Source organism: Opisthocomus hoazin, chromosome 2, assembly GCF_030867145.1.
Source record: "Opisthocomus hoazin isolate bOpiHoa1 chromosome 2, bOpiHoa1.hap1, whole genome shotgun sequence".
NCBI classification, from domain to species: Eukaryota; Metazoa; Chordata; class Aves; order Opisthocomiformes; family Opisthocomidae; genus Opisthocomus; species Opisthocomus hoazin.
In genome coordinates, this window is record NC_134415.1 from 105,380,572 (window position 1) to 105,395,644 (window position 15,073).

At 41.5% G+C, this 15,073-nt stretch overlaps 1 protein-coding gene across 3 annotated transcripts in view; it reads right to left on the reverse strand.

The window, feature by feature from the left end:
• The window catches only part of MCPH1 (microcephalin 1), a 132,730-nt gene extending 118,756 nt beyond the window's left edge, over positions 1-13,974 (reverse strand). For 2 of the 3 annotated variants that reach the window (XM_075414706.1, XM_075414707.1), the window contains exons 1-4: positions 13,900-13,974; positions 8,961-9,052; positions 6,463-6,581; positions 490-574 (exon numbers count right to left, since the gene is read on the reverse strand). In XM_075414706.1, the coding sequence (XP_075270821.1) occupies positions 490-574; positions 6,463-6,581; positions 8,961-9,052; positions 13,900-13,918 (315 nt within the window). In that variant the 5' untranslated portion in view covers positions 13,919-13,974. Of the gene's footprint in view, positions 1-287; positions 395-489; positions 575-6,462; positions 6,582-8,960; positions 9,053-13,899 lie in introns of those variants that run through there. The other variant, XM_075414708.1, reaches the window with a different exon arrangement.
• Between the last annotated feature and the right edge of the window lie 1,099 nt (positions 13,975-15,073).

A 15,073-nucleotide genomic window follows, 5' to 3' on the forward strand; every position in this document is an offset into this window, starting at 1 on the left:
AACACATTTTTTTAGATTAGATTTCAGTAAAAAGGAGACTAATTCACCATCTTTATTGCTTGTAGCAAAGCTAAGGCTTGAAAGATTTTGGTTGTTTTAACTACTAGGATTTTAGGGTTTATCACAACACAGTGAAACATAAGCCACATTATACTCATGCTTTTTTATCAGTTAATTGTTATGTCATTTTAATTTAAATCTTCATTTCTTTATTTACCAACATAAAAACTCTACTTTTATTATCCTTTCTTCACATAAGATGTTCCATCATCACAGCCATAGCTTACCTTTAAAAACCTACTCATAGAATGGTAGGGATTGGAAGGGACCTCGGTGGGTCATCTAGTCCAAGATGGATATGTATCATATGGATAGGTAGAGATGACAGAATGTTCTGAAGATAAACAGTTCAAATGCCTGAGGTCAGGAAGTCAAGTTCCAACTTCAAAACTTACTACTATGGGCCTATTTAAAAAAACACATACTCACTTTTTTGGTCAATAGTGGTAATCCTTCATTAGTGTCTACTGCAGGAAATAAGGATTCATCAACATGTAGTCCAGTTTCTCGACACCTGTATAACAAATTAGAACAGGTTTGGGTGGTCTTTTTGGATTTTTTTTTTTTTTTAAGAATGATAAGAATGATAACCTTTATTGCACAAAGACTTGTCTGAGTCCTGTAATAATGAAATAAATGAAATACCGACCCTTCCTAAGTGTGTATCTTTACCATAACTACTGTAATGATAAAAAAAGGATAAATCTATCTGATACACATCAAATATAGGACATGATACAATTTTTTTTGTCCTAATGATGCTCTGTAAATTCCTGTTCTGAAACTCAAGGACTCCCACTCATACATTATTTTCCATGCATTCAAAAATCACTGTAATAAGTCCTTCTGGCCAGATTCTCATGAATCTCAAATCTTGCCCTGACTTTTCTGAGGACTGTAAGCTTTCATTATTCAGTAGCTAGTGAATTTAACCTTAACCAAATACAACCTACAGAAGGGGGGTGGGCGGGACATGACGAGGACATGCAACAGTAAATTTTTCTATTCAGGCAAATGAGAAAGGAGGCTTCATCTGATCCTGGCTTCTACATCTTACCCATCAGTCAGTTTTCTGCCTTGTTTTTGTATATGGCAACGATGAAAACAGCACCTTATTGAGAAGCAACCTGTATTTACGCAAACTTTTTTTTCATTACAAGACCAAATATCCAACTGATACCATACCCCTAATTTTTTCTGTCTTTTCATATTCAAAGACTGACTTGAGAACAGTAGGTCTAAAGTTATCTTGGAATACCTATGGTATTTGTCAACACTAAAGATGACATTGAGACAAGAATTTACCTATTAATACACAAATCAAAGTTCTTTTAATCAAAATAGGTAAATACAGTTTTATTCTCAAACAATAAATAATAAAAACGATTATGGGAAAGAGCATGTAACCTTAATAGACTACCCTAGAATTCCCTGAGAAGTCATTCAAAACTGTGATTCTAGTGACACCTAGTGATCTTACTGCTATCAAGTTTGTACCTGTAGAATTATAATCTAATGCTTACTTAGTTATTAATAAAGAAGAGCCAAACAGCTACATGTATTTGTCAAACTAACTGAGTTTAGAGTTCTCCGGAGCATTAAATAGAGATGATACTCAACATGCTGGACTTCAGTGGCTATTATTATATTCTGGATAATAATCAGCACGTATGTAGACTACCTTAAAAATTACATTAATTCAGGGATTTCATTGATTCAGAGAAGTTAAATAGAAGAAAAATTGACCATTAAATATCTTATAAGAATTTTTACTTTGCAGACATATCTGAATGTAAATGATTTATCTATCTTACTTGTGGTGAGTGAGCTACTGTACTAAGAATACGGAGGTAGAGTTTCCCAGTTATTGGTTTGATTTGGAAGTATTAAGTGCTGTTAATTTGGACACACTTTGTAGCAATTTATCTTATGTAGGGTTCTTTTTGTTGTTGGGTTTTGATTTTTATTTTTAAGTTGCTCATTGAGATATTTGAGATGAAGAAGCACTAAAAATTTTTTTTCAGTGATCCCAAAGTTGTCACACATTTTGCATTAAACTTACAATTTATTTGCATGAATCTTATAGCAAGTCCATGATTTTGTGAGCTATTTTTAAAGTTAGACATATCTATCGTTCTTCGAAAACAAAGGCAACAAACCACTTTTTAAAATTTTTAATTAAAAATACATTTATTCTGGAGTAAAGAATTTTTTTGGAATTTCAATTGTCATCTTATTTTAAAGAGTCTTTTTCCCAAACAACTTCCTTTTAAACTGTAAAACTGCATTCTGTTTAGATTCAAATAGATGCTTATGCTATAAAGCAGAAGCTTCCAATACAAAGTCTGAGGCAGACCACTGGAAATTCAGTAAGAGTTCAACAAGGCAAAGTTCACTAAATACTGCACAAACCCTTGCACTCTAATAATTTGTGCTGGTTTTTATGGAGAAAAGCAGGCATTACAATATTTTTCAAATCACAGAGCATGTTCTTCTGACATGCTCAAGCATTGCTTGGGGGAAGGTAACAGAGTGTACATGCGTAACAGTTTGGAAGTAGGGGTCCACTAGCTGTTAAGAGGGAGAGTATTTCGCACAAAGCAGAAGAATCAGGAAATGCTGGAGTAATTGTTTATGATTTTCTTCCTTGTCTGGTGTTTTCAGAGCTCAAACATCAAAAAGCAGCATCCAGATTAAATACTACTTACTGCAGCATCCTGTTTCCAATACCAAGTTTTTACGTACTTTTAAAATCCTGAAAACACAGCCAAACGTTCCCAGTTTACCTTGCTATGTTCCACAGCTTTCTGGTTTAAAGACTGTCAGATGCAATATTGTATTTGGTTTTTGATAAAACTAAATGTTTAATTGCTTCAGCATTTTTTTTAACCCCATGTAAATTTTTTGTGACTATGATTCTGCAACAAAGATTTCTACAGCCTAACTCTGTTTTGCTAAAAACCATCATTTACTATTTTCTCCAAATCTGCCTCCACGCAGATTCATGTGATAGTTGCCAGTTCTTCTGCTGGAAAGGAAAACATACATTCCCTATTCAGCCTCTCCATATGAACCTTTGTATTCACAGTGTCTCTTCCCCCCCCCCCCCCCTTCTTTTCCAGCCTGAAGAATTCCTGTCTCTTCAATAGTATCATGTGGGAAAACTATTTTACAACTTCAGTCACTCTCGTTGCTATCGCCTCGCAACATTCCACGATTAAATGCTGTCATCCCACTACATGAGGTTTTATGTTCTATTTGACTTTTGACTACTGCTGAGGTAGTAATGCCATGAAAACATTTACTGTAAGTCCCAAAATCTTAATCTTCCCCTCACACAGTGTGATGACCATCTTCCTTCTGATATACTTAAGATATACAATATACTTATGCTTTAAATGGTCTCCTTGACACCAGCAAGAATTTTATTCCCTTCACTGTCTTAGTTTCTTCTTAACAGAACTTCTTCCATTTTAAGTAAACTCCTTTCTGAAGTTGAGCACTGTCAGAACTACTTGGGTTTTGCTCTTCCAGTATGAACACTGATTTTATACTGCAGCCATACTTACAAGAAGGTTCTTTGAAATAATTTGAACAACCATCCACAAACCAATTAAGACCAAGCAATACCTAAAATATTTGTCTTCACACTGCACGCCAACAGGAGTCACCCAAGCCCCAGTCTACACTAAGAAGTTACCCTTTACTATTACATTTTCCTGAAATGACATTTCACAGCATTTCTGACCATTCTGACAATGTTCCACTAGCTACTGAACGGAGTAGCTGGTTAATCAAGCCGTCTTTTTTTAGTAATGCTAAAAATTCAGCTCACATGAACTCTGCATTAATTGCTTACACAGTTAACAGTTTTTTAACAGTTTCAAACTAAGTTTCCATTCATACAGGACCACTATTTTACTGGCACAGACTATTCAGTCCTTCTCGTTTACGTTGTTCCACAGTTCAATACTGTCTTCTGCCTATGAAATTTCTGAGATTTTGATATACTAGGCATATAATTTAAAGTCAGGCACTTCAGTTCCCTCATCTTAATACAAAAAATATTAGCATGTGTGTTAGCACAGATTCATTTTAATTTTGTATTGTCTGTGCCTCATCTAAGTAACACTATGACTAGTGAGATTATTCATCACTATCTCTTGTGCAAGCTTCTACTGCTCCTGACCTATACTTTGCTCAAGGATATGATGATATTCCTATGAATTCTGCCTACAGTACACATCAATCTAAGTTGTACATTCTTATGCATCTTTTGGCATTAACTTTAAACCAAAAGGCAGAAGAAGATTACAGAGCAGTCCAATCATAATTCATAGCTTGGGTGTCATGTGTCCATGTCCCATCATGTCGTGTGTGGTTCCCCCCTCCCCTGCAATAAAATACATTTCTCTACTTCAGATGATTTCCCCAGTTCATAGAATCATAGGTTGGAAAAGACCTCCAAGATCATCAAGTCCAACCATCCACCCAAAAACACCATGCCTACTAAACAGTATCACGAAGTGCCACATCTACACATTTTTTGAACACCTCCAGGGATGGTCACTCAACCACCTCCCTGGGCAGCCTATTCCAATGCCTGACCACTCTTTCAGCACAGAAAATTTTCCTAATATCTAATCTAAACCTCCCCCAATGCAACCTGAGGCCATTGCCTCTCGTCCTATCGCTAGTTAGTTGGAAGAAGTTCCAGCAAACCTTATCTTCTAAGCCATACAGCAAGACCTTGTCTTGTCCAGACCATGATACTACGAACACTTCAAAAAATACCAAGAAGATGATAGCCTTCTCTTTCCTACCAAACAGCTTAGGTTCTCCCTCCAGATCCTTTCTCCTGTCTTTTCCTCTGTTGCTGGTATTCAGCAACAGTTACAAGTTTCTTGAGGCTTTTACACCTGGATCTCAAAGCTCCATGCTGTCCCCTGCAGTACCACATATCCAGCTGTCTTTATGTCTGAGCTTCCTACAGTGTTCATCCACTCAATACCTTCAAGATTCTTCAGGTGGAACTGCTATTACAGAGACAGCATTTCTGTCTTAGATCTTAGACTCTCCCCTGTAAGGCTCTCTCATTCTTCTTCCGTTGCAGATGCTATTCACCAGGACTTTTCTGGGATTCCTTTTACTGTAGCACATCCAAGTCCTCAAATAGTTTATAGTTCCTGGGACTTAGGTTTCAAATTCCGTATTTATACACTTAGCCATCTGAAGAGTGTATTTAATTTTATAACCAAAGATTCCTACTGAAATGGCCGTTATTCTCATGTACTCAGATAGTGCTAGGTCACAGAAAGATATATCCACATAAATAAAATTTTGCATCACTTATTTTTGAGAGCTTAAGGTATTTCTTCCTTGGTGTTAAAGCTGTCTGGTGTGTGTAGCTGTAACTTCTATATCTGATATTCTTGAAAGAAAAAAAAAATCTGCTTCTGCAAAACTGCATGGACTTCTTTTTTGGCTAAGACTTCTATCACTCGTTTTTTGGTTGTACTGACCTACATTTAAGTGGCTGCAGAGCTCAGTTTTGCCCCTCCATCCTTTTTCACTTTTGCACTTAGCAGACTTCTATCTCTCCATGCATATTAAAATTGGTATACGAAAGAACCTCTTTACTTGACTTATATTCTAATTTCCATCATCACCGCAATTTATTGATTGGAATGTTTCAGTATAACATACGCATATTCCTAAAAACTGTGTGTTTTTTTTTACATTTCATCTGAAATCAAAGTTAGGCCTTGCAACCACTTTGTAAACTCAGAGAAGCAGCTATGGACTAGTAAATTCTCATGGACTGGCTGCACAGCTGAAATTTCATTTTGGGGTTTTTTTGGTTTTGTTATTTTTTTTTTTTTAAATTTAACTTTTTCCATATGGTAGTTAAGAATCGTCAAGCAGTGCTGTTCCGAACCTGCCAAATGTCTTAAAAGCCAGATACATATGGATCTTTTTCTTTCTTGCTAGGAGACATTCTGTCTACAGGAGTTAAGCAGAGAAATGGTATAATGTCCCTGATGAAATGTGCTTTTTCGCATGAAAATGGAAGAATTCCAATCAACACAAATATCTGGTCTTCACAGCCTATGCATGCCATCTGAGAGCAAAGGAGTGGAACACTGAATAGTTAACAAATCTACTGCGGAACCACTTCAACACATTCATTTTTGAAGAGTTAACATCTTACCTATTTATGCAAGTAACATGTTTAATAATAGGAATAATGTCACAGGAAAGTTCTTATTTACTCACAGAATTATCACGATTTCAAGTACATTAAAAAACAGGTACAGTACTGTACTTAAGTTTTTAAATAAAAAATACTAGAATCCATTATCTCTGGAATGGGTCACATTCATTATATTCATGAGTACTCACTTCTCCACCCAGAGTACAGAAACTATTTTTACACCCATCTTCTGTGCTTTTCTCCATGTAGTCAAACGTCCGTCTTTGAAGACTACATGCGTCACATGCTTGTTCAAAGTTTTTGAAACCTGCAGAAACACAGAGAGCTCATCTTTAAGTCTGATAATCAGAAAACGCTAACGAAACTAGCTGGCGTAGTCTGTTTGTAATGTATAAACTATTAGCATAAAAACTTCTTCTAAACGTTATGTCACGGATTCTTTTGATCTTTCTCATCTTTGCAAGACGCCTCAAAAATCCAAACTCAAGTCAAGCCAATGCAACACATGCTAGAGGCCTAGAGTAGCCTTTTGTTTTCAAACTCCTTTTCTTTAGGTTATCATTTTCATCTCCCTACTCTAGCTACATCACTAATCTTACAAAGTTTTTATTTATGTAACCCAACATCAATGTCTTATGTAACAGCCAGTAGAGAAAGTAGTTGCCACTATCCAAAGAAATGCCAAATTACTTTTTTTTTATTTAGAAAAGAACTCAAAGGCTTAAAGAGTACAGCTAACCTCATCCTGTAAACTAATTCTCACCAATAAAGAGCACTTTTAGTTTTGAGGGAAGGCTGAAGCTACTACAAACAAAACACCTTATAAGGGAACACTTTAAAAAGTGAGAAATACAGAAAACTTTGGTCAGTACAGCTAATACCACACCTGACATTTGAATTGTGTTGTACAACTGATCAAATCTTCAGTTATCAGCCTCTATTGACAACAAAGTGATAATCTTTCTAGTTCTAAATACTCCATTCCTCACAATCAAAGCTTCCTTTTGTGGAGACTAAACGTCCTACACATAAAACTGTTCGATCAGTTGTGATTGTTGACATGGTGAGATAGTACAATTTGTATGTCACAGCAGCATCTTCTCAGCACAGCCAAAAGGAAATGGCTGTGTAGCTTTCTGTTGCACTCTCAATTGCATCACTATACTTGCTCCCAGCATGTTGGATCTATATTTGGCTTTAAGAAAACTACGCAGCTTTTTCAAGAATTGCTAGTGGCAAGTTGATTTATTGCCTCTCAGAAGACAAAAACCCCATGATATTTAAGTATCTAGGTATACATGACCAACGAATCTCTTCTAGAACAAGTGGTAACTCCAGATACAACTGCTTACTCACTTGTGCTAATATCTGGCTCACAGCGCATGTCCTAAGGGGGCAGATGCTTGATATAGCTTTGCCTCCAAATTATGTAGGAGCATCACCTTACACCTCCCTCACTCTGGACGTCGTGGTTCACCTGACCTTAGCTTGAGATGTCTGAATCAACAATATACTGAAAAATTAATTCAGAATTTTCTTTGCTGACAGAGTGAGGCAAGTCAGTTTACTATCATGTGCTCAGCCCAATAAAAAGGAAGGAAGTGTCTGGAACAGTGAAGGGGCAGGACCATCCCTTTTCAGTCATAGGATTCTGTTAAATAGGCTCATCAGTATCAACCGCCTATACCTTTCACCATATCCAGCTACTTTTTGATCAGCTTGAGGAATTCTGAAGCCTTATCCTTTGTCATATTTTCTGTGAGAAAAATCTAACAATCAGAATTCCATAGATCTGATAGTACAGCACAAAAGAACGAGAAATATTTCTTACTCAAATTACTGAGAGTTGTATTTGCTTTCATAATAAAAGCAGTTATTCTACTGTTCTGTTACGCTATCTCAGCTAAATTCATACAGAAAGAGAGGCTTTGGGGAGATCCGCAAAACCTCCTAAATTACAGTAAGATACACCTACACAGGCCCAATTAAAATGCACGGGGAGTTCACGCAAGTATTTAGAGCATGATGTGGGTTGTAAAAATCTCTCTTAACTGGTGATAACGTGCAGGAAGGGGAGACGCCAGTTTGCCTTTGGTCTTTGATCGAAATTTTACAGCTGGCAATTAAACATATTTTGCACCTACAAGTCAACCATACTTGATATGGAAAAAAACCACCAAGACATATACAAAGACCCTTAGATGTGTTTTTACTAGCACTTCCTGGAGTTGAACTACATTTATAGGAGAGTGAATGGAAGAATAAAATGTCACGGGACATGGGTTAGAAATTATTGTAGTAACAAAGAAGCTGCCTACAAGTTATAGAAAACAAAGCAACATAAGGTACATACTTGTAAACCACAGGTTTTCAATGCTTAGATTTGGTTTGCCCAGAGTATGTGGCAAGCCTAATATTCACAACAAATGCATGCTATCACATTAATGTGATTAAAAAAAAGGTTTAAAAAGAGGTTTATAGATACAGGGAGGCTTTAAATACATTTCCCATCTGTCACTAATAAGAATTTTACAGCATGCTCATCTATTCTCAGGCCTGTGATTATCTTCCTTCCTGCCCTTTAAAAACTCATGCTACGAAGAAATATACATGACAAGCAGAACAAGCAAGCTAGTTTGTCATTAAGAGTTTTCCTATTCTATATATTTCAAAATAGTTTCCTTACCTTTGCTCCCATATGAAGAAGTTGCTGTTCAAAGGTTTTTGAGTAATTTTCTGTTCTATTAAATGACCAAACTTCTACAAAGGCGGATATACCTGGATCAGCAGAGAGAAAACAACAAACAGCTAATGAAGTATATACTATGGTAAAACTGGTTAAACTGCCTTTCCAACAAAATTTTGCCTTTATACGATTGCATTCTGTAGCAAGTAGAGCTTTTGATAATTTGAGAATCAGATATTAGCAGCAGAATGTTCTTTTTAGAGTATTTCTGTCCCTTCAATTAGTTGTAATGGAACTAACTTGGAAGTTTGACACTAGTTACACAACTTTTCCCTTGGTCTACTTAAAACACACTACCAGTTTAACAAGCAACACAGTATCTTTACATGACTGCTTACCCTTACCATTAATCACTTCTAGTCTCCAGGTTAATAAAAAATATTAAGACAAGTTGATGTAACAGAAGTTACAGAACATAATGAAATAAATGTACAGAATTACTCCTTCCCCAAACCCCCCAAAAATTGCAAAAACATTACTTAGTTTCCATTTGACTTAAAATTCCACCTTACTTATACTGAATCACCCCAAATTAAGTACATATCACAGGGGCTAATAAAATTTCACGTCAGCTGCTTTACCTAACTTTAGGTATATCACATTTAAGTATCACAGAATCACAGAATCACAGAATAGTAGGGGTTGGAAGGGACCTCTGTGGGTCATCTAGTCCAACCCTCCTGTCGAAGCAGGGTCACCTACAGCAAGCTGCACAGGACCTTGTCCAGGCGGATCTTGAATAGGAGACTCCACAACCTCCCTGGGCAGCCTGTTCCAGTGCTCCGTCACCCTCAGAGGGAAGAAGTTCTTCCTCATGTTCAGACGGAACTTCCTGTGCCTCAGTTTGTGCCCGTTGCCCCTTGTCCTGTCACTGGGCACCACTGAAAAGAGTCTGGCCCCATTCTCCTGACACCCACCCTTCAGATATTTATAAGCATTTATAAGGTCCCCTCTCAGCCTTCTCTTCTTCAGGCTGAACAAGCCCAGTTCCCTCAACCTCTCCTCGTAGGGGAGATGTTCCAGTCCCCTCATCATCCTCGTAGCCCTCCGCTGGACTCTCTCCAGTAGCTCTTCATCTTTCTTGAAGTGGGGAGCCCAGAACTGGACACAGTACTCCAGATGAGGCCTCACTAGGGCAGTGTAGAGGGGAAGGAGAACCTCCCTCGTCCTGCTGGCCACACTCTTCTTGATGCACCCCAGGATCCCATTGGCTTTCTTGGCAGCCAGGGCACACTGCTGGCTCATGGTTAACCTGTCGTCCACCAGGACGCCCAGGTCCCTCTGCACAGAGCTGCTCTCCAGCAGGTCCACCCCAAGCCTGTACTGGTGCATGAGGTTGTTCCTCCCCAGGTGCAGGACCCTGCATTTGGCTTTGTTGAACCTCATCAGGTTCCTCTGTGCCCAGCTTTCCAGCCTATCCAGGTCACGCTGAATGGCAGCACAGCCTTCTGGTGTATCTACCACATCTCCCAGTTTGGTGTCATCAGCAAACTTGCTGAGGGTACATTCTAACTCTTCCTTTATCAACCTGGCTAGCAAACACTTCAAGGAATTAAGTCAGCCTTGGTTGAAGTCTTTAAACAAACCAACCAACCCAGATATATTGACATGGAGGGATAATCAAACAAAACTCGTAACAATCCCTTCAGTAACTTTCCTGAGGATGGGCACTAAAGCGACCTACAGCTCCACTGGCCATGCCAATTTCCCACTTTGAATGATGAAACAGGAAAGTTCCAGAGAAGTGTAGGAATGACAGTTCACCAAAAACAACTTTACACAAACTTCAGGCCAGACAACTCAGAACTCATGAATAAAACTGAAAGTGTCAATTTAAAAAGGTCATCCTTGGGAAACACTGCTTAAGTATCTTAGTTACTACATGGGTCCTTCTGATTTATCATTACATAGTGTCATCTGTCCTCTTTCAAAATGAAAACTACAATACCACTCCAACAGTAGAAGTACTTTTATAAAGATCAATGCATTTCCTCCCCCTCTACTCTGCCCTAGTGAGGCCCCATCTGGAGTACTCTGTCCAGTTCTGGGCTCCCCACTTCAAGAAGGATGAGGAGCTACTGGAGAGAGTCCAGAGGAGGGCTACAAGGATGGTGAGGGGACTGGAGCATCTGTCCCACGAGGAAAGGCTGAGGGAGCTGGGCTTGTTCAGCCTGAAGAACAGAAGGCTGCGAGGGGACCTTATAAATGCTTATAAATATCTGAAGGGTGGGTGTCAGGAGGATGGGGCCAGACTCTTTTCAGTGGTGCCCAGCGACAGGACAAGGGGCAATGGGCACAAACTGAAGCACAGGAAGTTCCGTCTGAACATGAGGAAGAACTTCTTCCCTGTGAGGGTGACGGAGCACTGGAACAGGCTGCCCAGGGAGGTTGTGGAGTCTCCTTCTCTGGAGATATTCAAGACCCACCTGGACAAGGTCCTGTGCAGCCTGCTGTAGGTGACCCTGCTTTGGCAGGGGGGTTGGACTGGATGACCCACAGAGGACCCTTCCAACCCCTAACATTCTGTGATTCTGTATTGTTATAGTTGCTAAAAATACTTTTAACCTACAAGAGTAATATGAAACACAAAACACCTCCTTTGCCAAAACCAGAGGGAAAAAAATCTTATTATCAGTACTATGACTTCAGACATATGTAGGAACTTAGGTAAGTCTACTCCAATGCGCTTTTAACTGTGTTCATTCTACTACTGGACCAGGGCAGCTTCTGCCAGAGTTGCTTTTTTTCCTGATTGCTCTACTGTGAAAAATCTCGCACTTGCATTCAAAAAAACAATACCTTCCTCTTACATCAAATATTTTAGAACCTTCATAGTTACAATTATCCTAGAAAAACAGGTTAGAGCATTTTAGTGAAGGTCCAACTAGGAACTTAGAGGAACACTACTTCAACATTGCATGCACCTGCAGCAGGATCAAAGGGGTATTTTACTACAATTAACCAATTTTACTTATCAAATGTATTCCACCAAAAGCCAAGGCACTCTGTAGTTTTTGTACAGTGGATGGAAAGGAAAACGAGGAAGGGTTTGGAGCTTTTATGAACTAGAAGAGCTCCGAGTCGAGCTTGGTTCTGCAACATCTCACAGAAGGTGGTGCCGGTGGGGAAAATAAACCTCAGGGGGGCAACCTAGCAGGGCAAGAAATTTAGAGAGATGCAGAAGAATCCAGACGGGATCTAGCCGCAATGGCCCAGGGCGGGAGGAGCGCGGCGGACACTCGGGCCTGGCAGCACAGGGGAGTGGCGGCAGCACCGAGCGCCGCCATACCGGGAGCCGTCCCCCGGCCGACGGGCCCTCCTTGCTCCCAGCCCTGCCCGCCTGTGGAATTATTAGTAAAATTAAGGTTTTACATCTGAAAATTAAGGTTTATATGAAAAACGTAGCAGTGTTCACCCATTGAGGAAAAGCATGAAATCAAAAGGAGCTCTGAGGATGGGACCACAGCTGCAGCAGGCATGCGAGGAATCCACTAACACAGCAACTCCCTGCAATGTACCATAGAGGACGGAATGGAGTGGAGACTCCGTGGCCCTGCTCCGTGATGATAAAGCGGGAAGAAATGGTTCTCTAGAACTGATAAGCAGCTCATCTGGCCCCCTGAGCCAACAGGTTTTCGAAACCTTGCCAGAGTGCTATCCTCTCATGAACTTTGCTCGTTTTAATATCATTTTAATACCAAAACACACCTCCATCCCGAAGGCTACCCGCCTCCGAGATGCGACCACCCCTCTTCGAGTCTGTGCTCTCGATTTTTTGTAAACTATACCTTTAAATGTGAAGCGAGAAAATTTTACACCAATCATGATAAAAAGTATGTATGACTACAGTCACTCAAACTCCACCTTAAAGGCAGAAAGGATATAAAAATAACCAGGGAAATTGGGGATTTTCGGAGAAGAAGATAACACCATAAATTTTCGGAGAAGATCTTCAGAGGAAAAGAAGATAACACCGTGAGCAAGTCAAGGGAAACTCCACCTCAGACTACCTCTGACAACTGGGATTGGCCGACGGGCTGAGCCTTGCTTCTCCCCCCTTGGGACACCTTGGGTGAGACTTAAACTAAGCGCTTTTCTTGGGAATAGTTACTCCCTAATGTTTATAGCCAGGCTGTATTATTTATAACCTTTTCACGTGTTTTACATTTGCATGTGATTTCTTGCAGACTTGTCACTATCACCGGCAATTCAAAAAAAACCTATATACCTGTTGCACAAATAAAACTGCACTGTTTAAGTAGCCAGTTGTCACAGTTTCTCAGTGAACGCGACCAAATGAGGCCGTGCTAGTTCACGAGCGCGACTGGACTGAAGGTGCAGACTGCTATTAGTGTATCCAGAATCGTGGTAGTTTAATATACATATTAAACGCGACTGGACTGGTAGTGGCAAATTGGACATCACTCAGAATTTAAACCTAGCCTCCCACTAAAACAAGGGGGTTTATTTTCTGCCATATTAACGCGACACCGCCCCGGCGGCCACGCACCCCCGCCAGGCCTGCGGCCGGGCACAGGCTCCGTCTCACCGGGGCAGGCCGGGGGTGGCCCGGCCGCCAGGCCCCGCTGCGGAGCCCCGTCCGTCCCGCGCCCCACCCGCGGTCGAGCCGAAGACTGACCCGCCCCGAGGGACAGGCCCCATCCCGGAGTCGGCCCCGAGCCGCCCCCGGGGAAGAGGGAGGAGGCCGGAGGCCAGCGGCCGCCACCACAGCGGCCCCGGCAGGCCCGGCCGCCCTCCGCCGGGAAGAACCGGGGACAAGGCCGCACAGAGACGGGGTGCCAGGGCAGCGCTTCAGCACGGGCCCGCTCCCCCCAGCCGCGCCGGGAGAAGGGCCAGCGCACAGCGGGCGAGCCGGTACCTTTCAGGACGAGCTCCATGGAGCCACGCGGCGTAGCACCAACAGGTCCCGGTACCCGCCACCGTTCAAACCCGCCTGCGCGCAGCGCAAAAACCACCGCGCCTGCGCGCTGCGACCGGCGGCCCTGCGCGGCGGGGCGGGGCGGGGCGGCGGGCAGGGCCTGGCCGCGGGCGTGGGGCCGTGGCGGCGGGGGTGGGGCGTGCGGAGAAACTGACGCCCCGAAGTTCTCGGGGGTCCCGGGACAGCCGAATGCTCCTGGAAACGGTGTTTTGAAAAGCCAAACAAGTGAATTTTCTGCGTCAGCAATCACCGTGAAGGGTCCTCGGGAGGCTTCTCTGAGGAGTTTTACCTCGTAGGAAGGCGGGGTAGAGAACCAGTGCCCTCCGAACTCCCTGCTGGCTCGAACCGTGGTGTCTGAAGTGAAAAATCTAAACTCTCTGGTGGCTCAAGCCTGAAGTAAAAAATGTCTGAAGTAAAAAAGACAACAGAGAAAGTCAACAAAACGGAGCTTAACAAGCAGGCACAGCCAGGTGGTATTTACCGAAGCATCCAAAATTACTTGAGGGCAACTGTGCTAATAAGTATATATACAGTAAGCTCACCCTTAACGTGAAATGGTTTTGGTGCTGGATGGAAGGCTGGAGTGTAGCAAATGTGATCCCAGAGGGAAGTAAGAAAGGGAAAACCTGATGTCTTCCCCAGGAAAAACTGAGAACAGTTGTAATAAAACAATGGAATTAATGAGTATAAGGCGATTTAGCATGAGAAAGGAGTACATCTTTTTTAAAGGAGAATGGTGCTGCACGGCTTTATTATGCAGCTTGCACAGCTCAGAAGCACAGACTATGTGGTTGCGTGCATTGGTGCTGTGCTGAAACCTTCCGTGTGCAATCCTCGATTCTTCATCTGAAAACCAACGCAGCAGAAATGGAAAAACAATAGAGATGCGAAACAAGGATTCTGCGTGATTTCCATATGAGAAGTAGATTTATTTAGATCTATTTAGATAAAGGCTCACCAGCCTGGAAACGGAATGGCGGAAGGCGCACGGGCTAGGGTCTCTAAAACCATGAGTGCGTGGAGAGGGTGAACGTGGAGCATTGCGTTCCCGATGAGAACTAGCGGGCACCAAATGCAGCTAGCAGATGGGGCCTTCTTGGAAGAGATGTTTCCA